The sequence below is a fragment of the Armigeres subalbatus genome, chromosome 2, assembly GCF_024139115.2.
Source record: "Armigeres subalbatus isolate Guangzhou_Male chromosome 2, GZ_Asu_2, whole genome shotgun sequence".
Classification (NCBI taxonomy): domain Eukaryota; kingdom Metazoa; phylum Arthropoda; class Insecta; order Diptera; family Culicidae; genus Armigeres; species Armigeres subalbatus.
The window spans coordinates 53,017,600-53,043,137 of NC_085140.1; the positions used below are offsets into that span (position 1 = coordinate 53,017,600).

The 25,538-nt window shown below is 40.2% G+C and overlaps 2 protein-coding genes across 6 annotated transcripts in view; both read right to left on the minus strand.

The window, feature by feature from the left end:
* Positions 1–268: 268 nt before the first annotated feature.
* On the minus strand, positions 269–2,283 carry LOC134214399 (uncharacterized). Its single transcript, XM_062693778.1, has one exon. The coding sequence runs from the start codon at positions 2,214–2,216 to the stop codon at positions 306–308; it is 1,911 nt and encodes a 636-aa protein (XP_062549762.1). The 5' UTR covers positions 2,217–2,283; the 3' UTR covers positions 269–305.
* Positions 2,284–9,486: 7,203 nt separating this feature from the next.
* The window catches only part of LOC134208665 (uncharacterized), a 181,084-nt gene continuing 165,032 nt past the window's right edge, over positions 9,487–25,538 (minus strand). For all 5 annotated transcript variants that reach the window (XM_062684439.1, XM_062684437.1, XM_062684434.1 and 2 more), the window contains 2 exons: positions 12,480–13,008; positions 9,487–12,180 (listed from right to left, as the gene is read on the minus strand). In XM_062684439.1, the coding sequence (XP_062540423.1) occupies positions 12,011–12,180; positions 12,480–13,008 (699 nt within the window). In that variant the 3' untranslated portion in view covers positions 9,487–12,010. The remainder of the gene's footprint in view (positions 12,181–12,479; positions 13,009–25,538) is intronic.

Here is a 25,538-nt window from a genome sequence, read left to right on the forward strand (position 1 = left end):
TATGTTTTAGTTGTGTTAGCTGCGATAATTGTTCCTGTTTTCGGATATACCTATTTTTAATTTCATAACTGTATTGTAGTCTATTAATCTTAATCTAAGCCGCGCGTAAAAAGAAAGTCCTATCATCCCTATAATATTTAGTACCGATTTCAATGTGGCGAGCCTAATCGTGATGAAAAATTGTCATTTCTATTATTCATGATGAAAGCCGATCTTTCCAAACACAAAACATACGTGTAAAATCCTTACTTCAACAATCTTGGGTACCTTAGCATCCATTAAAAAATAATTTTATTTACAACAAACTACAAGTGAATTTTGTATGCAGGTTTCTCAGGTGAAACGATATGAAGTCCTAGTTCAAGTGTCTTAGCTTTTTCGAATAGCGGTGATGGCTCACACAATCGCCGCTGCTCAACACTGATTCGTCTCGATTTACGCGCCAACGCAGCTGCAGTTTGCCTTCCACCGCAGTATCGTTTCGTGCGAGCTTCATAGCCAGCGTCAATTTCGTACGGGTAGTGAGGTTTCACTCGAAAAGGTTTTGTTTGGGGAACGACCTCGTCGATTGCTGTCATGGTGGCTTCGTGGTCACAGGAAATACATTTGAAGTTTCCAGATAGTTTGAGTTTCGTACCTGCAGCAGCTATACTTTCTTGCAGTGCGAGGAACTTGTTTAGCCGCGATTGAAGCAGCAATAATTTCTTGTTTGTCTTGACTTCTAATGTGTGTAGTTCTTTTCTGTCCACCTTCTCACAGAGTTTAGCTGCAAGAAGTTCCATTTCTTCTAATAATTCCTCCTTATTAAATTCACGTTTACAGATTTCCACGGACTGTTTCACAATTGCAATTTCTGTTTCAAATTTTTCCAATGACACACGCGTTCTAAAAAATGAAAAGTCGGGACGATCCTCCATTTGCATTTCTAATCCTATAACACGTCCAACGGTGTCGCTCTTGAGATATTCCACGTCTTGAGTTAGTTTTTCCAACTCGTTTCCAAAAATATTGAAATGTTCTTCCATATTCACCATGCATTCATCTTTTAGCAGATTCAATTTGCTTTCTAACGCTTCGAAGTTTTCCCTCATAGCATTGATCGTCTCTTGTAGCTTACTCCCCAAATCCAGGACCTCCCTATGCGCTGTCTCCAGTGCGACTAACCTTTCTTCCTTCTCAAGAAAAATCTCATCTATCTCCTTCTGAACAGATCGTAGATTGATAATGGCACTGGCTGCTTTTTGATGAAAGTTAGTTCTCATGGCGGGTTGTGACTCTTCGCAGGATATTTCAGAATTGCTCAAAACTAATTCACTTCCGGATGCATCTGGCAGAGGTAACATCCCGATCAAACCGTTTAACACACTTTTGATGCCTTCGATTTCCTTTTCCAATTGCTCTGATGCCGCCGTGGACACCGAATTGCGAATGGCCGAAAAGCGGGAGTTGTTTCGTTGAGATGAAGTTGCAGGCAGTTGTGCTATTGTTGGCACTCCACGGGTGTAGAAGTCCTCTGGCAGAGCGTTGATCGTCAATCGCTTTGAAGCTCGCTGTGGATCCACAGACCTTCGGGAGCAAAATCCCGGAAATTGCGTCGTTAGAAGATGAATTATATTATCGATCTGCGTTTTCATAACGGCAATATCACCTCCTTCCAGATAGGGGAGTACCATCTTCTCCATGCGAGCGAATTCCAGCAGTAAATCGTTTGCTAATGTCGTCAATCTTCCCAAACTTATTTCGATGGTGTCCAATCGGGATGCCACATTGAGAAAGTCGACCGTTTCCTCGGGTTTCAACGACTCTCGACTGGATTGATATCGTCGTAACTCTTCAGGGTTTGGCAAAACCGATACAACACTTTCCAGATCCGACAGCCTCTGTGAAATATCTTGTGATGCGGAGCTGTTGGAAACACTTGGGGCTCGTTGTTCAGTTTGGCTGATATTTTTGTCGAATGCTAATACTTGAAAGACTTCATCATTGTCACGTTGTTCAACAGCCACATGTAACGATGGTTCTTCGTCCAATGACTCGATTAGCCAGTTCAGTTTTTCTTTGTAATCTGGTAGCAACTCGACGTGTGATTTTTGACATCCCAACTTGCTAACAATAATGTGCAGTAAAGTGTGCAGTGCCGTAAGATCGAAACATCCAATCTTCGGTGTCCCGATGGCCAGATCAACCAGTTTTGCGAGCGAGAGATCGTACGTCATGGTTATGTCGCTGTCACTAATGAAATTGTTCAATCGTTGACGAATTTATCTTTAGTTCAATGCCTACTACCTAGGATCCTACTACCCATTAACATCAGGTTTAATAATGAAAAATGCGTTACATTGAAAATCAGCTCCCTGCTCTAGGATTCTGTTTTTATATGATTTTTCGCTCGTAATTTTGATCGTGTGACTTCAATTTGCCACCAAAGTATTTGCAAAATGTTTCAAAAAATTCTAAATAATTTAAAGAAAAGTCACTTGGTAATTAATATATGTTAAACATTTAGGAGTGCAAAATTGAAATGTAAATCGTGTAAAAACAGAATCCAATCCGGGATTCTTCATGCTATGACCTGCTTTATATGGTATATAAAAAATCGATTTGCCGCATCGGCGTAAATAAATTCAACTTTTATTTTAATGGAGTATAAATGCTTTTCACGAAAACTATATGATTTCATAAAATTATGCTATAGATTGTCCACAAATCTGCTCAATAATAAACAATTACCATAAAACCAGTTGACCTAGTAACTAATTTATATAGACTAAACTATTCCACTTATTGTTTGAAATGCTCTTCGCTCATCCCGGTTCCCCCATTCAGAGGGTTTTCCTAAACCTTGGGGGCATCATTATCGCTATACTAACCGCAATCAGCATCGGCACGCGAACGCATCTGAACAGAACATCTTATTGTAGGAAGTCTGCCCAGCCAGTTAGGCCGCAACATCTTGTAGTCGTACGGGCGTCTTTCATATGCAAATCTAATAAACGAGCATTTGCGCGATTAGCTAGATTCTAAACTATACAGTCGAAAGAATGTGGTACACCGACCAGTACATACGTAATATGTGTTGGATGGGTAGAAAAATAAGTATTAGAACTGTGTCGGGCTGTGTCGTTGAGCGTTGCCACAACGTTTGTGGTACATAATTTATATTTTCTTGTATAAATATATCGTTTATTTCCATTGTGTTCGTATATTGTGAAATAATAGGACAATATGTCGAAAATATGTATTATGTTTTGCTACCAATGCTATTTTTTTACAATTTATTCTTCCGCGATCAAACATTAAGTTACACTACTTTCAAATTGATTACCGTCGTGCGGGGCTTCTTTTGAAAAATCAGACGCTACTTTGGACATTTTAAAACAAGAATTATAACGAAAATTACTATAAAATTGTCATTATCACCAATCGGGTGTCTTGTTGATAGTTGGATGGCAACTTTCTGTTTCAAGTTTGGTATTTTTTCCGTTTATTTTTTTCAAAAAATCAAAAATTCAAAGCCCCCGGAATCAAAAGAAGCCCCGCACGACGGTACCAATTGCACGAAGATATCCTCAACATCAACACCATTGAAAACATAAATTTAAATTTCAGTTAATTTTATGATCTATTGCTCTTTCAGAAGGGGTTTCAATTTTCAAATGAACGATTTATTATTGATTTATATTGTTTATTCAGAATAATGCCGGAGTGGCCTCAGCACTACATAAAAGTCGTCTCCATTCAGGTCGGTCCATGTCTGCACGTTACCAAACACGCAGCCTACGGAGGGTCCCCAAATCGTCATGTCAAATGTCTTGTCCCCTTTGGATCGTTGTTGAGAACTATTTTCACCATTGAAACGTTAGGACCCCGGACCCCGTCCCGGAAGGGGACAAGCCTAGAACCCAAGCTGCTAGTCTGATTAACGGCAGCTTCCGGGGTGGGCGCGAAATGCCTCTTTTATCCCGGGTCCCAGGGTGTGTGAGCGTAAGGAGCTTTCGAAGAGTGGAAGTCCTATAAAAATAAAATTTCATTGAACTTTACCTCTCTCGTTTATTGAATGATCGGGGAGGGCGATCGATTCCAGCAGTAGACGACTTGTCTTGACGGGGAGGCTGGGACTGGCGTCGGAGCTCTCAGCCGGTAGCAGGTCGACAAATTATCCGATATTGGTGGGTTGTTATGGATGGTTGACACGAAAGTACGCCAATTTTTATTGTGGCCCAATTACAAGACCGGTGTGGGCGATACGGTACCGTGAGAAGGCCGGAACCGGTAGTGGCACCCCGATGGAGCACGTAGAAAGGTACTTGGTTGCGGATGATGCGAGATGCCGGTCGGCAATTGCAAGATGATTTCTGTCGTCGAGTCTAGCGTTTTTGTGTCGGAGATCCCCGCCGGTAACCGAGCGCCGGTAATTCGGGCACGAGTAATCGAGTGCTGGATCCCACGAGGTGGTCAATGGACGGGAATGGCCAGCACATACAATGATGACGGATGACAGGAGGACGGTTTACGAGATGGAGTTAGCTTTGCCGAGTATAATAATAATCCACGGAGGCCAGTGATTGCCGAAAGAACAATAATCTTATTCCGGAATTCCCTGGCGTCCAGTAGTGGAACGTCGCTGGCTTATAACTTTTTGAAAATCTCCACTCCCGGTCCGAAATTGATTTCACACGAGGACTAGCGAATTGTTGGGACAACGGTCGGAGAACTTCTACTTCGAATCACGAACGTCTCTCGAATGGGCTCCTCTTTCCAGTCGAGGCTAACGGTCCATATTTCCATCTCTATAGCTGCATATGGTTGCTCACTTTGATGGCCAAATTTGATAACAATCAAGACCACATCATCTGGTTCACCAACATATTCATCGCCCGCCCATTTTAAATTGGCGGTTGAATCTATCTTTACAATTTTTTTCCTATCTTTCCACTCTATACAAATAATGAGTAAATGTTACCGTTCGGTAACACCATGTTACTATCTTATATTCTGGATACGAGTCTGGTCCATCGCTGTTATCCGATTTTCGCGGTGTAAACGATGAATGGTTCATTCGCCTTCTCCACGGACCGTCCGTCATCTGCATCCCACCATATAATTCCTTCACGAGCATCTTCCAGGTCTCGTGTCCGTAGAAGACAGTCTAATGTTGGCCTCCCTCATCTTTCCGAAGTTTCGTGGCATAACATTAATAGCTGAACATACTGCGTGAAAATCATACCACTCATGTCAACCCTTGGCCTTCGCATTTCCCATCTCCAGCGCGAATGGAGTTGAATCTGAGGCATGAAAGACCACCACTTTGCCGTTGCCGTCTGCGCTATGAAAACCAACATTTCCTTGGCCAACTTGGTCAAATTCCATCCCCGGCGCAACCGACGTCAGCAGCATGGGTCAACCGGCAACAGAACAGGCGATGCACCATCAGCAGTTCGATCGATTGGCAACGAGGGCAACCGATCGGACTTGGCACCCGGCAGCACAAGGCGCTGAGCATGCAGAAAGTGAAGTGTGGCATTCAGATAGCAAATAAAGTTAGTCTTAATTAGTGTAGCAACGAGTGCGGTTCTTTTTTAAAAAGAAATCCCCGTCCCGGAATCGCGAACTGGCGCCCGAATAGGGACCTTCCGAAGTGGAAATAGTATAAAGTTCCGCGGTTAAAATCGAAAAAAAGTGTTAGTGCAGAAAATCCTAAAAAGTGGAATATCACAAATATTCCCAGTGATTGGTTCAAGGAGCCAAGCCTATCACAAACGGGTCCCACGAGCCCCACCGCAGACTAAAGCAGAGATCAGGACACCGTAGCCAGCCAGCTCAATCGTCATCAGGGCCCCCAGTAGCAGCTGCAAACAGGACAACCCCGAAGTGACTGCCTGGTTTCTCTCCACCGGGAGAAGGTTCCGATATCAACCCAAAAAGTCCAATGAAGACGTTGGCAATCCTTATGTGAGTACCAAAAAACTTTTTTATAAAATTTTTAAACGGTTAAATTTTGAAATATAAAATTTTGTGATTTTGTGTGTGATTTTGGTTAAAAAAGTGTTTTTAAAAAAGTCATATAGTGAAGTTTTAGAGTTTTGAAAAAAGAGGTTATCAGAATGAATCCTGGAACTCCTCCAGCTCCCCCTACCCCTGCTGTTGCTCCAATGAGTACACAACAATTTTTAGACCTAGGAAAAGTGCCGGACGTTGTCCGAGATTTGAAAACCTTTTATGGTGATCCAACCAGACTTGTTGACTGGTTATCCGATGCCGAATCACTTCTAGATACTTATAAGAAAAACGGCGCTACCGCTGTCCAACAAAGTGTCCACGGATGTTCTCAACGCTAATAATGTGTATTTTGATTGGGAAGAAGTTAAAACAACCCTAATCCTATATTACAAGGATCAAAGGGATATTAAAACGCTGGATTTCCAACTATCATCGATAAAGAAATCCACCGACGAAACACTGATCACCAACCCTTAACATTCTCTCTCTCCGCCAAAAATACCAATGTGAAACTGAAGCGTTGGAAAGCGTATCTCGAAGAACGAAGAACTATTCTATTGAATATAAACCTGGCAAAAGCAACGTAGTTGCGGATGCTCTCAGCCGGATAGTCTGCGATCATTTCTACATCAAATCGACTGAATCCCCTATAAATGTCTTTCGACATCAATTAATTCTGAAGCAAGGACCTAGTCAGATCACTACGAAAAAACTATTTGAGAATTTTACAAGAATAATAGTGTTCATACCCGAAATTAACGAACCCTCTCTTTTACAGGTTTTAAAAAGCCACCTTGATTCAAGCAAGCTCAACGAAATTTTAACGACCGAACATATTATGGGAACATTGCAAGAAGTGTATAAAAAACACTTCGGAAATCAAAAATCTTTAAAAATCCGTTTTGCCCAATATCAACTACAGGACATTCAACAGGAAGATGAGCAATGGGAAGTCATACGTAAAGAGCACCACCGCGTCCATAGAGGTGCAGAAGAAAATAAATTGTAGATTTTAAGGAAGTTTTATTTTCCAAAATTTTCTCAAAAACTGCACGATTTTGTGACGAATTGTCAAATCTGTCATGAGAACAAATATGACAGAAATCCAATCAATTTTCCTATCCAAAAAACTCCCATACCTATTCAACCTTTTCAAATCGCTCATATTTACATTCTCTTCATGGACAATCTCCAATACTTAACATATGTCGATAAATTCTCAAAATATGCCCAAGTTCGTCAAATCGAATCTAGAGCTGCTATAGATCTTATCTCGGCAGTTAAAGAAGCGAAATTCAAATTCCCGGAAACATTGGTAATGGACCAAGAGAAAGCATTTATGACCGGTGAATTAGCGAATTTTTACAACACTAACAAAATTACACCCTATATTGTAGCTACGGGTCGTAGCGAAATGAATGGAATCGTAGAACGTTTCCATTCCACCGTCTTGGAAATTTATCGAATTACAAAGGCGGAAAACCCCGGAAAAAGCCCAGAACAAGTAATGGAGATCTCTGTCATAAAATACAATAACACTATCCACTCATCCACAAAATATACCCCATATGAAATAGTAATCCCCAGCTCCCAAAGCTCCCATATAATAGAAACGGTACACAAAAACCTATCGACGATCCAAAAGATGTTTTAGTTACTAGATAAAGATTGTCGCTGTCGTCGCTGTCCGGAACATCTTTTGCTGGCGAGGATAGGGGAGCTAAATGTCAAAGAAGGAAAATCCATACGATTTGACAGGTATGTACCACACATGTTTCGGACAGCAGAACAAAGAGAACCGAAGCGACAATCTTTATCTAGTAACTAAAATATCTTTTGACGACCCAGACTAAAGATTTGAAACGACACAACAAAAAAAAACCAAACACACCACAATTGAGACAGGAATTGACGCATACGAAAAGACTAGACGTAGAGTAAAGACGACACCACGATATAAAAAGATACAAATAGCGAAGGTCAACAAAAGCACAATTGAAACAGCCGACGGCAGACGAGTTCATAAGAATGACATAAAAATCAGAAAAATATGACCACTGACTGGACCAACTACCTTTCATCTTTTCCAGACTTTCGACACTGCTGACTCAAGCATGGACACTACACATGCAAAAACTCGACCAACCAATTTTCATCTTTGATCCTGGCATCAGTAGGATCCAGAATTTCTGAAAAAATATCTGAAGGAATTCCCAGAAAAATACCAGGAGAAATTAATGCAGAATTTCCCAGATGAAATCCTGAAAGTATTCCCAGATGAATTGCTGAAGAAAAGCCCTGCGGATTGTTCCGAAGAAATTTCTGGAAGAACTCTTGGCAGATATCCGAGTAAATTCCGAGTGAAGTCCGGTAGGAATTCTAGTACACTTCCGCGGAAAATCTCCCGGAGAAATTCCTGAAGGCATTCCTGGAGAAGTCCCTGAAGAAACTCCCGAAAAAATACCTGTAAGAATTTCTGGGGAAATACTTGGACGAATTCCATGAGAAATTCATGAAGATATTTCTAGAGGATTTCTTGAAGGATATTCTGAAGTAATTGCGAAAAGAATTCCAGATTGGAATGCTAGATGATTTCGCTATTGAATGTTTGGAGGTATTCCCGGAAAATTTCCTGAAAGTTATCCCGGAGGAATTAAAGGAAGAGTTTCGAGAGGAATGCCCGGAGAAATTCCTAGAAGAATTTCCGAAGGAATTTCTTATAGATTTACAAGTAAAATTATGGAGCTAAATCGGAGGATTTCCGTCATAAATTTTTGAAGAAACTTTTGGTAGAATTTTGGGAAGAAATTCCTTATGTATTCTTGACGGAACTCTCGAATGCATGCCTGAAGGAAATGCCGGATTCTTCCTGAAGAGAGAATAGCCGAAGAAATATTTAGAAATAAATCTTGGGGAGAAGAAAAGAAATCTTCAAGGAATTTCCTCGTGAATTTCATAAAAAAAAAATTAGTTGGGGGTTTCTAGATAAGGAGGAATTACAATTACATGAGAAGGATTTTCTAACGATTTTCAGAGGAATTTGTGGATAACTTTCCGGAGGAATTCAGAAGTTTCCAGGGGAGCTTCTAGAAGGATTTCAAGTAGAATTTTTGAGCCCGAAATGTTTCGAGTTGTTTTGAACTTTCATATATTATGGATCCTGGATGCCCTAATAAGTCTTGGGAATCTTTTGAATTTTAACCACCTATTTCTGTATATGATTGGATCGTAAAGTGCACATGTTTGAGAGAATTCATTTCAGTACCCCATAATCTAGAAGGGGGCGACGCCCCCCCTGTCCCCCTCTGGCTACGCTCTTGAATTTAACAAAATATGTTCAAATAATTTACACTACACACCTCATGGCTATATAAAATATTAGGCATTTGTCGTTTAGCTAATCAACATTATCGAAACTTCAGACGTTCTGGATCTGAAGAGAGAAGGCTGTGATAAAACACTATCGGCACTCTATATATTGAAGGATATCTTCAAATAGTATTTTAATTAAAACTTTTTCTATATACTAGAGTTCGCTTGGCCGTATAAAATAGTTATAAAACATTTGTTTATACATTAGGTCTCTACGGTTTGTATTGTTTTGATTCGTAATTGCATGCGATAATATTTATTGCTTCTGTTCGTGGTAATTCTACCTTTGAATCACCAATCGCAATGTGCGGGTATATTTAGTGTAGGTTGTTATAGCTGTGCTGATTGAGATACATTGAAAAGCCTGGATGGGATCGCACACTATAATGAGAAAGTAAGCCGTACATATTCTTGCGATAAGTAGAATGAAGGTATTATCGATACTTGGAAATTGGCGCAAATTAAGAGAAAGTTAATTTTGTAAATCATTGATCTCGTCATTCAATGAGGGCTTTGAAACTCGTCCTTTTGGTTGTCGGACGAATCTGATGCCCCCTTTGAACGAAGTTTTCAATAATGTCGAAAGAAACGTGATGACGACTATTTAGATGCTCTGTTATGGATACGAATTGGATGCTTATTTCAACACTTTAAGTTTTAGATCCCTTTTCTCAGTGATTAGAATTTCAATCGATAGAATGTCGCTACCCCTTATGAGGTGCCCAACAAGAACATACAATCTAATGTTGCGCGTGCATCGTCTTCAACAAAAGGCGGAAGTTTTTAGTTATGTTCTGCTAGAGCCGCGTGTCTTGAATAAATAAATTTTAATTTAGGTCCAATCCTGCCGCCGCATTGTGCTACCATACGCCCATCGCGTGGCCGTGGTAGCCTCCAGCGGCACTTATCCTTGCGCCATTCTTCCCCGGTCTCACTAGTATCGATTAGTGTCCTTCACTCCTGGCCTCGGTTATATTTTTCTGCCACACGGCTCACCTACATTTTATACAAACATGAGTAGCACCTAGCGAAGTACCGGACGCGTGCTATTTATTGCCCATGTGGCGTGTTTTATCGGGAAGGGGAGCTCCTATAGCTTTCGTGTTTTAGTGCTTCACAGGTGGTTAGCAATTGCCTGAGGATTGTCGGATTTTTCTTTCCTTCCCTACTCCACTAATCGTTTATCTATTTGCGACGCGTGTCCTCTTCTCTTTCTCTAGCGATTATTTAAAATGTGTTTAGTGTGCTTCATTACTAGCTTACGAAGGAAAAGTGTGATAAGCGCTCCGGTTACGTGACATAATTAACTGCCATGACCTTTTACTGGAATGGTTCGTGTGCTTGCGAATTGTTCCTTTTTAAAATAAGGGTCCGACGAAGGTGTGTCCTTGGCATTCGAAATGGTTACTGGTAGTGTTGAGTAGGGAATATTCTTTTTTGTGGTTTGCATTAATTCGCTTTGGATACAAAGGTGAATATTTTCTTTTTGGTGTATCTAAAAAAATACCAATGAAATGTAAGATTCACCCATGAATCGGAATAAAATAATAATAAATATTATAAATACGCATTATGCTTACATTTTCATTTTTAGATTTTCTTTTTTGATAATGAGTTGTCATTTTTTGTGTTGAAGCTTAAAGGAGTCATTTTCAGTCTAAATGTCCTAAAACTGCATCAGAATCATAATGTAGCAACTGAATTTATTAGTTGTGATTTTATATTCTCTGCATTTGGAGCTGAACGACTGTATCATCCAAACTCATACTATTATCATGAATCTTAATCTTAATACTATTAGCGCACACCTTCGTCTGAATCGCCGTTATAAAACGTTGCCAAGAAGAAGCGAAAATGATCCTTACACTCTATTTGAAGTAGTCAGTGAATATCTATGTACAATACCATCTCTATAAATACTCTTAGCCGAGACGGGGAATGCTTCAGTCGGAGGGAAAGCCAAAAGAATGAAGAAAAATAGAAGAAATGTTCGCATTTTCTGTTTATAGAGTTAAGAACTACATAAACTGAAACGCAACGCGGGGTATCACTGTCTTCCGGTAGGCGTTGGTCGTACCGTAACAATCTACGTTCCAGACAGTTGCCATTTCAAGAGTTTGTTTATCTACCCGTTGAGACTTGCTGAATGGTAAAATTAAACTTTCTTTTCGGTCTCGAAATTTCAAACTGTCCGGACTAGAGACTCCTACGGTAGCCTACTACCAGAATGAATTTATTTTCACGTCCGTTGCAAATCATGGCGAACATAAATTTTGCGATAGACTGCGGTGGAGAGCGTCATCTTCATCGTTCGAGAGTATGTATACATATATTTGCAGCGACGTCGAACGTGACGATCTTGCCGATAGTGAACTGTAAACTATGTGCGTTTCGAGACTTTTATGCTTATTTGTTGTTGTTGGCACTTTGAGCGATAAGGTTACGTGTAGGACGACATTTTTGCACGATAAACTCTCGCTTGAAGTTATTGCATGTTGAATGATGCGCCATGCTTCTCCATCGAATCAAAACGCATGGTAATTTATATTGACAGTATTTCCATTGCATTGCCGGTCGTATAGCACCACGTATGGAATTATGGAATTATGTTATTTAGTCTTTGAAATTAAACGCAGTCCTATTGTTGCACTTGATTTGACTTATTAAGGCTCCAGTTGTTGGTGATTCGGCCCGTCCGACTCCGTTGCCGGGATCTACTATTGCTTGTAATGCTGGTGTAAGATGTTGCCGCTGCTTCCACGGGATGAGAACCAGCGTCGTCATACGCGGTAGGTGGAGCGGGACAACCTGCGAAAATGAAATTCATTTATTAGTTATTAGAAAGTTTTTGAATGCAATCGATAGTAATTTTGCTCGGTTTAAAAGGATCATCTTAAACATTTTAAAGTAATTGAAAATGATGTTCTTATTTTGCACTTTATAACAATAATGTTATAAAATTAATTTTACCTAAAAAGGAAACCCAAAAATTAAAATTTGGAAACAATACCCACAAGTAAGAAACACATTTTCATTACTATGGAAAACACACCCCCACCGATTATGAATTTTTAAATTCCCATTCCAAATCAAAAATCAATACTTACGGCAAACCGAGCAGCTGTCCTCGTCGCTTCCGTCGCCACACCCATCTCGACCGGAACAAACAATGGCCGTGGAGCGACAGTTTCCGTTGCCGCATCGCATTGGGCAGTAATTTCGGCCACGGCTGCCCGGCCCTGACAGCAGCTTAACAAAGAAATTAGGCACCGATCGGGACCCGCACAGATGGGGTGGCTCGTCACTTCCGTCGCGACACGAAACAATCGCATTGCAATATTCGTACTCCGGCAGACACTCACCGCTGCGACACATGAAAGTATGCTCCGGACATTTGCGTGATTTGCGGAAATCACATCCGACTTCATCTTCTCCCTGAGGGCACTGGATTTTCCCATCGCAGATACCGGCACGCGAAATGCACCGACCACTCTTCTCGCATCGGAACGACAGGGCCGGGCAGTTGGTGATATTGGATTTCAGTGAGAAGTTGCATTCTTCGTCCGAGGCGTCGCTACAATCTGGCCGGCCGTCACACACGAAGAACCAACTGATGCAGATTCCACTGGAGCGGCACTGGAAGGAAAGGATAATGTGTGTAATTGTGCAGATATTAAACTATCTATCGTAATTTAAATAATCAAGAGGAGCAATGCTAAATTTTAAAACAGCCTTAAAAGCTGCCTGAAATCGTTTAGGTTTGGAATTAATCATAATCAGTGCATGGTATCTTTCATCACCGTAACCAGCATATTGTCGCAAATTTCGATTAATCATTTTGAATGGCGCCAGATTCATAGCTGAATTAAACCGCTAAAAATGTGTTTGATGAATTGCAAATAAAGATAAGCCACCTAATTTAATAAAACTTCCTCTAGAATAAAAAGTTAATAGAAAAAAAGTGATTGTAAGCGTTGTGTTCTAACACTGCCAAAAAAAAATCACGCGCTTGTTGTGCACAGTACAAGGAAGGTGACAATTATGACTCAGAGGCGCGCGCGTGCTTAACGGTTAAATATTATCAGTTTTGATAGTTGCAGAAAACAAGACAGGAGCTAATATAATTATCATATATTTGCTGACTTAAATTGTGACTAAGGGGAAGAATGTAAAACGAAAATTTCCGAATTTGGGTCCATTACGAAAGTGGCGAGATAACGAGGTAACGACAGGTAGACACCTTCACGTGGTGTTTTATGGAGTATGATTTAGCTCCTCCCAGTACTACTTCTGGGGGAGGTGGTCATATTGTCAGGTTCAAGCAAATTGTAACCCAATCGTCCTCAATATCTAACTACGTAGTATTCAGTACTCTGTGGACATTTCCTCCATCAATAGATGTGAGGTCAGTATACTTTCGGTCAGGGCTGTGCAATGTCAGGATGCTCTTTGTACATTCATAGAAAACTTAAAATGATACTCTTTCTATATGGCTAACCATCATTGCACAAAGAGCGTCCAAGACAACCAAATGGAACGACGCTCGTACTGATGAAGAACATGCGAAAATGTGTATCCCCGCTGCACAAGATATTGTGTTCTATGCTTTGCATTAATTTTCACACGATTAGCTTTATATGTGTGCACGGCCCAATGGCAATACAACTGCAAATTGATGGTGATGAGTATCTTTTCGAAGGCAAGTTAAATGATGGTCCTGTATCGTGCCACTCTTTTATATTTTGGAGAATGATGGAAGAAGCAAATCCGATCATTTCAATAGGCATGTCACAATAAATAGCTTTGTGTTACTATGATGGTTGAGGAGAGTGTGGAATGCAGAAGAATAAGCGTGTCTATATCAGGGTGTTAAAAGGTGTTGATGGTGATGGTGCACAGCACTGCTTTCGGTACGCAACATCCCGCCCAATAATCCAGCTCACCATCCAGGAACTCCAGCCCAAGAGCCTCTCAATGCAGTCGAGACCTTCCTAATGTCCTAGAACATTTTTCAGAAGCAACAGTTAATCAGCGACTGTCAGATTTTCAAACAATCCTGTATAAGAACCTACCAAAACCTGTATAAGAACTGGGCATATGCGAAATTGTTAGATTCTTAAACAAATATTGTATAAGACCTTACAATTTTGCAAGCTTTGCTTTTAATATTTGTTTGTAAGCTTGTTAGAAAATCTATCAATGTAGCCTCTGATTTTATGTTATGGGGCTACTCGAGCGTTATAATTTCATCAAAAAATATGGAGTGGGTTTGGATTCATCCTGGAGCAGGTCAACGAACTGCAAGAGTCTCTCTATCTAGTATTCATTATACACGGAAAAGCCAAACCACGAAAATCTGTGTGGCGCCCTTAGACGCAAGGAGGTTCTGTTTTTACGAGCAGATCCCTGCATAACGGGGCTTTGTCTGGCCCCTCATCGTAATCGACAAGATCATGGTGGGTGCGATTAACCGTGTACTAAACCGCAGGCTGCTCTGGCAGCATTCTTCTTCTTCTTCGTTGATGGCTCTACGTTCCAACTGGAACTTGGTCTGCTTTTCAACTCAGTATTCTATTAGCATTTCCTTAGTTGTTAATTGGAAGCCTTTTAATGCCCGCCATGACCCCACCTATTTGGTACCGGCGGGTCTCACCATCAAGGTCAACTAGGCCAAATCGTTGCAAGTCGAAGGTTTTCAATATTTTGGCAGCCAGTTAGCGTCGGACATTGGAACCAAAATCGACATAGAAGCGCGGATGAAGAAGGCTAGGGCTGCTTTTGCGAGTTTACGAAATATATGGAGATCCAATCTAATCTAGTCTATGCACTCTATTCAACTCTAAAGTGAAATCTGTGTTGTTATACGCCAGTGAGACTTGGTGTGTATCAGCAGAGATCACAAAGAAACTGTACTGTGTAACTGTGTAAGTATTCATTAACCTTCCGGGACTTGCTTGGCCTGGAACATCCACGCAGTCCCGCCGCTCTCGTGAACGAGAAGCGTGCTTTTTTCGAAGGTGTTGTGCTTTTTACAACGGCGCGAGTCCCGGAATGTTAACCGATGTCTAAGTTTCATAAATTCGGCCTGGTGTTCTCACAACTGGATCTCGAAAGCTGAGCTTCATCGACGTTGCCGATATCAAGCAAAATTCGAGAGCGTAAATGGAGGTGGGTCGGCCACGCATTACGAAAGAGCGGAGAGAAGATCTGCAAGCAAACACTGGACAGGAATCCGGCAGGACGTCGCAGCAGAGGCAGACCCATGAACTCGTGGCGACGTAGCCTAAACAAAGAATTAAAGGAAGTCGACAAGGTAAATCAAGGCTAAATCGAGCACCCACCCAGGATGGAAATCTTTTACGTTTGCCCAATAGGGTAATCAGGACATATGAGTGAGTGAGTGAGTTAGGTTTCTAAAGAAAATATGAGACAAAATGGACAAATGACCAGAGGGTGAAACGTCTGTCATCCGCGGCACAATGCACTATGGTCCAGGATACAGATTTACGCGGAAAGATGCATTTTACGCCAAAAACTATATATTTTTTTAGAAAAAACTGTTGTTCTACAAAATTGTTCGAAATAGTAAGGCCATTATTATGGTGCTACTAAAAAATAGGGGTGTCCATCGTATAAAAAAAATTGAAAATATTTTTTTTTATTTCTCGGAATATTGACATGCTATGTTCTACAAAGTTGTAGCGCAGCTTATTCCAATCAATTTTGCTAAAACAACTTTTTCTGTAGCTCTTAAGTTGGCTGGTTCTTATAGATATTCTTATTGCAAAACAGGCGTTTTGAAAAGCTCCAAAAGTCTTCAAAGGTGACATTCGTGAAAATTAAAAATGAAATGATCAGATCATAAATATTGTTTTTTGAGGGACACCTTAATTCTGGTAAGTAAAATTACTCTAAACAAGTGAGCTTAAGTGCTACATAAAAAGTTTATATAGCAAAGTTGATTGGAAAAAGCTGCGCTACAACTTTGTAGTACATTTTATGCAAAATAAAAAAAACACATTTTTATAAAATGGCCCACCCTATTTTTCGGTAACTCTATAATAAAGGCCCAAGTATCCAGAACAACTTTGTAGAACAAATTTTTTTTCTTAAAAGTATACTATAGGCCGAAAATGCATCTTTTCTCGTAAATCTTGCAATACGATGATAACGATAACATTTATAAAAAGTGTTAAAGCTGTAGATCTTTTATTTTTCATTTCTCGCGGATGTCATCTTCTGAAGACTTTTGGGGCTTTTCAAAACACATGTTTTGCTATAAGAATATCGTCTGTATCTTCTTCCATTGTCGAGTTATATATATTTTTTTTGAAAAAACTAGATTTTAGTAAAATTGGTAAAACTTGAGATAAAAAAAATATCATGTCTCTAATTTTTTGACATAATAAGGAATATGAATTTCTCTTTCAAATGCCGTGTAAACATATTTTTTTGGTCTGCCCTAACCGGAGATATCAACTTATGAAAAAAATGTAACTTTGACAGAAAAACGATTATAACTTTTGATCGGAAAAAGATATTGAGCGTAAAGGAAAAATGTTGTTATGTCGTAAATAAATAACTTTTTGGGACTTGAAAATTTTTTGGAACGAAATAAAAAAAACAAAAATTATGGCTAAATGTCTTAAAATAAATGAAACGTCGAGATCTGTTGTTTTTGCCTTTCTCGTATACTAAGTATACGGTAAAGGCTATATGATCGCTCCGAAAACAAACTTTTTATAGAAGGCCCGGAGACCCATAGTGTTATATACCAATCGACTCAGTTCGACGAATTGAGGTGATGTCTGTGTGTGTGTGTGTGTGTGTGTGTGTGTGTGTGTGTGTGTGTGTGTGTGTGTGTGTGTGTGTGTGTGTGTGTGCACAAAACGACGCAAAAAATGTCACTCATTTTTCGGGCACTTATCCTCAACCGATTTGCTCGCAACAAATTGCATTCGACGCAGAATCCTTTCCCATTGTTTGCTATTGAAAATTGGCCAGGTCGGACTATGGGATCGGAAGTTATGGCCAAAATACAAATTTATACGTAAAAATCGCGTAGAAAATGTCACTCATTCTTCGGGCACTTATCCTCAACCGATTTGCATTCGACGCAGAATCCTTTCCCATTGTTTCCTATTGAAAATTGGCCAGGTCGGACTATGGGATCGGAAGTTATGGCCAAAATACAAATTGATACGTAAAAATCGCGTAGAAAATGTCACTCATTTTTCGGGCACTTATCCTCAACCGATTTGCTCGCAACAAATTGTATTCGACGCAAAAATCTTTTCCCATTGTTTCCTATTGAAAATTGGCCAGGTCGGACTATGGGATCGGAAGTTATGGCCAAAATATAAATGATGATTTTTCGGGCACTTATCCTCAACCGATTTGCTCGCAACAAATTACATTCGACGCAAAATCTTTTCCCATTGTTTCCTATTGAAAATTGGCCAGGCCGGACTATGGGAGCGGAAGTTATGGCCAAAATACAAATTGATACGTAAAATCGCGTAAAAATGTCACACATTTTTCAGGCACTTATCCTCAACCGATTTGCTCGCAACAAATTGCATTCGACGCGGAAAACTTTTCCCATTGTTTTCTATTGAAAATTGGCCAGGTCGGACTATGGGATCGGAAGTTATGGCCAAAATACAAATTGATACGTAAAAATCGCGTAAAAAATGTCACACATTTTTCGGGCACTTATCCTCAACCGATTTGCTCGCAACAAATTGCATTCGACACAGAATCCTTTCCCATTATTTCCTATTGAAAATTGGCCAGGTCGGACTATGGGATCGGAAGTTATGGCCAAACTACCTTTTTTAATAGAAAAATTACAAAAAAAAATGTTACCTATATTTCGGACACCTAACCTTGATCGATTTACACGCAACAAGTTACATTCGACGCAGATTCCTGTCCCATTTTTCTTATTGAAAATTGGCCAGTTATGGCTAAAATGCAAACTTTACGAAAAATCGCGTAAAGAATGTCACTCATTTTTAGGCATTTATTTTCAGTTTATTTGCTCGCAACAAGTTGCATTCGACGCAGTATCCTGTCCCAATGTGTCCTATTGAACATTGGCCAGATCGAAATATGGGATCGGAAGTTATGACCGAAACACCATTTTGGCTTTTGCCTACAAAGTATACGAAAAGGCTATATGTTCGCTCCAAAACCAAACTTTTACAGAAGGCCTGGAGACCCATAGTGTTATATACCAATCGACTCAGCTCGACGAACTGAGATGATGTCTCTGTGTGTGTATGTATGTGTGTGCGCACCAAAAGTGCAAAAAGTATAGCTCACTTTTTTGGTACTTATTCTCATCCGATTTACTTGCAACAAATCCCATTCGACGCGAGATCCTGTCGTATTGTTTTCTATTGAAAATTTGGAAGATCGGACTATGGGCACAAAAATTATGGCCAAAATGCTTTATGTTATAAAAAGTGCGTAAGTCTAGCTCACTTTTCATGCACTTACCCTCAATCGATTTACTCACAACAAATTGCATTGGACGCGGAATCCTATTCTATTATTTTCTATTGAAAATTGGCCAGCTTGGACTATAACCTTAGAAATTATGGCCAAAATACTTTTTGCCTTTCTTGTGCTACAAAGTTGTACCGAAAGGCTATAATTTCTCTCCGAAAACGAACTATCGGATGCTTCCACACTGATACACTTCCCTCCCATCTTCATACGGGAGTTTGGTAGAAGGACGGTCATGAGATTCATATCATAACAAATATTGCCCTCCGCTCGCTTGATGGGAATGACATTTTCGTTTTCTTTTTGTGTAGTCAGAGCTTCACTTTAACAAACATCCAAATGTGATATCCTTAAAATATATAACTGGGTAAAATAAAACAGGGGTATGTACATCAAAAAGATTGGAAAAGGAAAAAAATTGTAGAAATTCTTATTAGCATATTGTACATAGATCAAGTTGAAAACCGAACAGAGATCTCGCGTTTTCAACTGGATCTACAATATCTTTGCTTGAAATAATCCGATTTTCATAGAACGGACAAAGAAGTTTTTCTTTTTTACTCCTAGCTACTAGCACATCTACTTTCAAGCAAACACATTTTACGAAAGTCGAGAAAGGCACCATCACCGCTAGGTGGATTCATCTGGGTTTTTGTTGAGAAAATTCAGTTTCTAGGACCTACATAATTTTTGAGAAATTTTGATTTTATTTTGAAATCGATTTTTTATGCAGAAAATCTTAGAAATGCATGAAACGTCGAGACAACCCCAGATCTTAACGTTTCATGCATTTCTAAAACATTTGGCATCAAAAAGAAATTTCGATTTCGAAGTCCCAAAAAGTAAATTTTTTTCAAAATATTTTTTTTTCGCCGTTTCATGTATTTTTAAGACATTGTCATCAAAAAAAAATTCTTGATTTCGAAAAAAAAAATTAAGTTTCAAAAAAGTCCCAAAAAGTCAATATTTTCCAATTTCTGTTTTCGCACCAAATCTCGACGTTTCATGGACTTTTAAGACATTTGGCATCAAGAAAAATTCAAATTTTTCTTTTATTTTTTTCCTGTATTCCCTTGAGAAATTTTCGTGTTTGACCGCTTTGGTCAAACACTTAACGAAAACCAATTGAGCTGAAATTTTGCATTGGACTTTTTTCGAGGAGATAAACTTTTGAATGTTACCCGTTTTTGAAATTCGAAAAGTCGATTTTGATTGGCACCCTAGTATTGCTTTTTGCATTGAAACTTTTCGTTTCGTCACTGAAACCATTCGCGAAGTCGAAGCAAAATTCTTCACACAAACAATGACAGTTCTTTATGGGTTTTTACAGTAGAGCAACAGAGAGGAGGAGATGGCGGCCATGTTTCACTCAAACTCTGACAGATAGCAATGGGATTTCCCATAGGAGGGAAGAGCAGAATTTGCTTCGACTTCGCGAAATGACACTTGGCTTTAGCGACTGCTTCCGCGATAGAGCATTTGCACATTTTATTCACTCATACATCTATATTGCTGTCAAAATGTGCATTTGACAATTAAAGCTAAAAGCTAAAAGCACAGATGCACTTACACAACCAATCAACATCAGTTGTCAAAAAATCAGGCGTACCAACTTAACCACTATCTCCTTGTCGCCGAGTCTGGCGCTGAGTGCTCGGCGCGGAAAACCAAAGGTGGGAATAAAATTTTGGGGCTTATGCGCAATACGTGCTTTTACTGTTGCAGGTCTTAATGTAACGTACACACCAGTCAAGCAGTTTGACGAACATTGACTCCGCCCCCAAGAAATGCTGCTATGTTTGAACGTGTGTGAAGTTGTTCGAACAACCATCTGAAAGTTGGCGGCTCGGTTGGAAAAAATTAAAACGGTTTGATTTTGGTTTGAGTTGTCGGGGGTGGAGTCAAGGTTCGCCGAACATGTTTGAGCATTTGTAGTGAAGTTGCACAAAACCTCATATATTTTTTGATGGTTGGTGCTCAAGTTGGCGCTTCGGTCGTTCGTGTGTGATATTGTTGGTCGAATAAATTGATTGTTCGTGCCGCTGTTGGTAAAACTTGATGGATGTTTGAATAAACGAGAGGTGGAGTCAATGTTGGTCAAACTGCTTGACCGTGTGACCGTGTGTTGACTGGTGTGTACATTGCATGACACATTTTATTGGTCGATAGATTGAAGTACTCTGGATCTCCGGAATGTATCACTGATTGAATCTTTAACTCAGCATCTAGTGAAGCATTATTGGTAGTTAGTCGAAAAAGACGAAATAATCAGCTGCAAATTAATTTACAACATTTTACTGGAATCGTGGGTTTTAGAACAAATCGCAATACATGTTCCATCTAGATGACTTCACCACTCCCCACAATTGGTCATTCTTTACGGAATCAACTCACACTCCGACATGTTGTACAACATTGACTACACTTCCACGAAAGTCGATTCCGTCGGAGTAAAGTCTGAGTATCTGTGAGCAAGTTGTACGACTGTTGTACTCTCCAACAGTCAGAGGCAATAGTCCTGTCTAATGAGCAGGTTGAAGTAGCTCGGAGTTATTGCCATCCCGCTCAGTTCCATCTTCTTGAAATAAAGACTCATATGCGAATTTCACAACGCGCATTTTCGCCTATTATGCAGGACAACGTCTGCCGGGTCGACTTTTTTGTTGATAAAAAGAACAACCAAGATAGGAAAAACTTTGAGCTACTTCAACCTGCCCATTATGGAACGTACACACGGTCAAGCAGTTTGACCAACATTGACTCCACCTCTCGTTTAATCAAACATCCATCAAGTTTTACCAACAGCGACACGAACAATCAATTTATTCGACCAACACTATCACACACGAACGACCGAAGCGCCAACTTTAGCACCAACCACCAAAAAATATATGGGGGTTTGTGCAACTTCACTACAAATGCTCAAACATATTCGACGAACCTTGACTCCGCCCCCAACAACTCAAGCCAAAATCAAACCGTTTTAATTTTTTCCAACCGAGCCGCCAACTGTCAAATGGTTGTTCGAACAACTTCACACACGTTCAAACAAAGCAGCAACCGAAGCGTTTTCTTGGGGGCGGAGTCAATGTTCGTCAAACTGCTTGACTGGTGTGTACGTTGCATTAGGGGCCCCATACACGCTCCAACATGTTGGACCGCACTAATGTTGTACATGTCGGAGCGAGTTGAACCTTAGCCGAGACTTCATTAGAGTGATATGTCACCTATTGTTCAACCATTATGGAACGTACATACGGTCAAGCAGTTCGACCAACATTGACTCCACCTCCCGTTTATTCAAACATCCATCAAGTTTAATCAACAGCGACACGAACAATCAATTTATTCGACCAACAATATCACACACGAACGACCGAAGCACCAACCATAAAAAATATATGGGGGTTTGGGCAACTTCACTACAAATGCTCAAACATGTTCGACGAACCTTGACTCCACCCCGACAACTCAAACCAAACTCAAACCGTTTTAATTTTTTCCAACCGAGCCGCCAACTGTCAAATGGTTGTTCGAACAACTTCACACACGTTCAAACAAAGCAGCAACCGAAGCGATTTCTTGGGGGCGGAGTCAATGTTCGTCAAACTGCTTGACTGGTGTGTACGTAGCATTACTCGTGACAGGTGCATTACTATCGAATAAGGCTCGTAGAGTAATCGATGCGGTTGTGGGGCAACCGTTGAAGACATCAATCATGCAATCTGGGACTATCCCGAATACGATGTGGCCAGGTCCGATTTATATGCATTCCTCCAGGTACAAGGGAAACAAGATACTGTGGATATTTAATATGTGTTGGGGAAGCTTGATTTAGACTACATGGCCATTGTTCACGTTTTTTTAAATCGCCTCAATATCATTAACTTCCCCTTATATTTTTCGCAGAGTCTTGTCCACCTTGTTCTCACCCACTCCACTCGATAGAAACTTGGGCGTTGTGGCCGTGCGGTTAGCGACGTCAATGGTCTAAACGCATGTGCCATGGAGTGTGGGTTTGATTCTCGCCCTGGTGAGGAGGAAACTTTTTGTGACGCGAAAAATTCTCCACTGGCCCACTGGGTGTTGTGTAAATGCCATGTCCGTTGTCTCAAGCTAGATGTTAAGTGTTCAGTCTGTACGACCTCTGGTCGAAGACAGTGATTTTAATGTCTTTTGCTTTTAGTTAGAAACGTTTTGCTTGTAACATTACAAATTGTCTCCTGTCTGCACCACGCCAATCATGATTAGAAGACAGCATCAACGCTACTTAAGGGCGAGTTTTAACCCTCATCATATCCTATCCCATCCAGGTTAATTTCTATTTTGTTGAACTCTTTAACCTCGACCAAGCCATTTAACATTTCGAATACATAAAGGGCCCCACACACGCTCCGACGAGTTGTACAACTTTGACTCCGCCCCCAGGAAATTTGGATCGGTCTTCACTCCGACCGACCAGAGTGTCTTTGGGAAAGTTGTACTGTCCAATAGTCGTATAACTTGCCCACAGACGATCCGATTTGCTACAACACGTCGGAACGTGTGTGGGCCCCTAACGGCTCGGTTATGCCTTCTGGCGCCTGAGTTTAAAAGAAACGACAATTTGAAAACAATATCGGAACGTATGCGCACCGTTTCTGCTTTTATTTTAAATTTAAAAAACATGTGCGGAGGCTGCAAATATGGGTTCTTTGAAAAAGTTGACCTTATTAAAATTAGAGACTTGCTTAAAACAGAAAAATAGAAACCCTTTGTGTTGTAATTTAGCGCATACATCACTTTTTTTCAGATTACGGCAGTGATGGTCAACAGTTAGCCCTCATTCGTCATTCGAGGTTCTACAAGAAATGGGAATGGAGATATTTCATTCGTGATTTTCTTGGAACCAAACTCCTCATAGTGGTGCCCCAGGGACCTGAAGATTTGAAGGGGGAAGACCTTAGTGAGGAAATGGTGCGGTTTGAAGCCGGATTGCAAACTGACCCTCAAAGCTAGTTTTCATTCTGATTCACTACTATATGGTAGCATCAAATTGTTTACATAGTGTAAGCCAACACCATCGCTTGGTGAGATTGAGTTCGTATGTCGGGCAGTCTGCGTTGGCGGCGCTGAGGATCTTTACACACGTTTAAAAAAAATGGTATCAGTCTCCGTGTCTGTTCTCTTTAGTATTATGTCCTTTTCACTACTGTACCTACTTATCAACCACAAGTCGTGATTATCACTGATAAATAAGCTTACTGTCTACAAGAATATCATCCTCCTCGTGATTGAATACGGCATGCCGGTTTGGGTGAGCTGCGCTAATACTCATCATCTGATATGCTGAGGTTGATCCTAAGCACTCTTCCCAGGACAAGAATATCTGAGGTCGACCGTCTCGATGGCATAAACACTGTACATGAACGTTATAGAGAGTCTGAAAAGAAGTTCAGGGTCCGTTGCTTACAGCAGCCAGCAGGTCGGGCGTTAATCCTAGACTAGGTTATCAAATTGTTAATGTGAATATTGGCGTACTGTACATAGCAGCTTGGTCATCAAATTCAATAATTAATAGATGCCTATTTAAGACTATCATGTTAAACTAGATGAATTATTAAAATTACTTTTTTGAGGTTATGGCTTTCAGTCTTCTTATGCTCAAAAACGGGTTTTACGTTTTTATCCGACGTTTCGGTTACATATATTGTACCTTTATCAAGGAGTTAACTAAGTGGCGCCAAAAAAGTACTACACGATAGTTCCTGGTGCCCGGATAAATTCAAATTTCGCAGCCCCTACCGAAAAATAGAGATAACATAAAGTTGTGACAAAACGTTCTATGCTAGGACAATGTAACAATAAAACGGGACTTAGTTAACTCCTTGATAAAGGTACAATATATGTAACCGAAACGTCGGATAAAAACGTAAAACCCGTTTTTGAGCACAAGAAGACTGAAAGCCATAACCTCAAATATCACCATCATAGTCGATCTCTCATAGAAAATATTAAAATTACCTTATTTGATTACTTTATACTATAAAATTCAAATAGAAAGGGCCGTGCGTATATAATAAGATAATAAATTTAATAAACATAAATGGAGGCTATCCAGTAACCCGGTGAAAATGGTTCTCGACAACGATCCGACGGGCACAAGAAGGCGAGGTGCGCAGCGGGCAAGGTGGATCGATCAGGTGGAAGATGACTTGCGGACCCTCCGTAGACTGCGTGGTTGGCGACGTGTAGCCATGGACCGAGCCGAATGGAGAAGACTCTTATATACCGCACAGGCCACTTCGGCCTTAGTCTGAATAAATAAATAATAATAATAATAAATGGAGGCTATCAACAAGTTAGATTTCCTAGCAAAATCATTCAAATATAAAAATTAATGTCCATGGTATTGTTCAAGGAAGGCCTGGAAACAATGATCGAATAGAAATGCACTCGTGAGAGATGTGCCAGTTGGATGCCATTAAAAATATATTTACATATTCGTGATCCGCGCTTACACAACCAATTTTATCACAGTTTCACATGGGAAACAGCTCTACTGGGAAGGGATGTAAGTGATGTTACAAGAAGAAGTTCACTGCCTGAACACACCAGAGAAGACTGACTATCCCTATATGGATAAATTTGTCTCATACTTTAATTTTCGGATC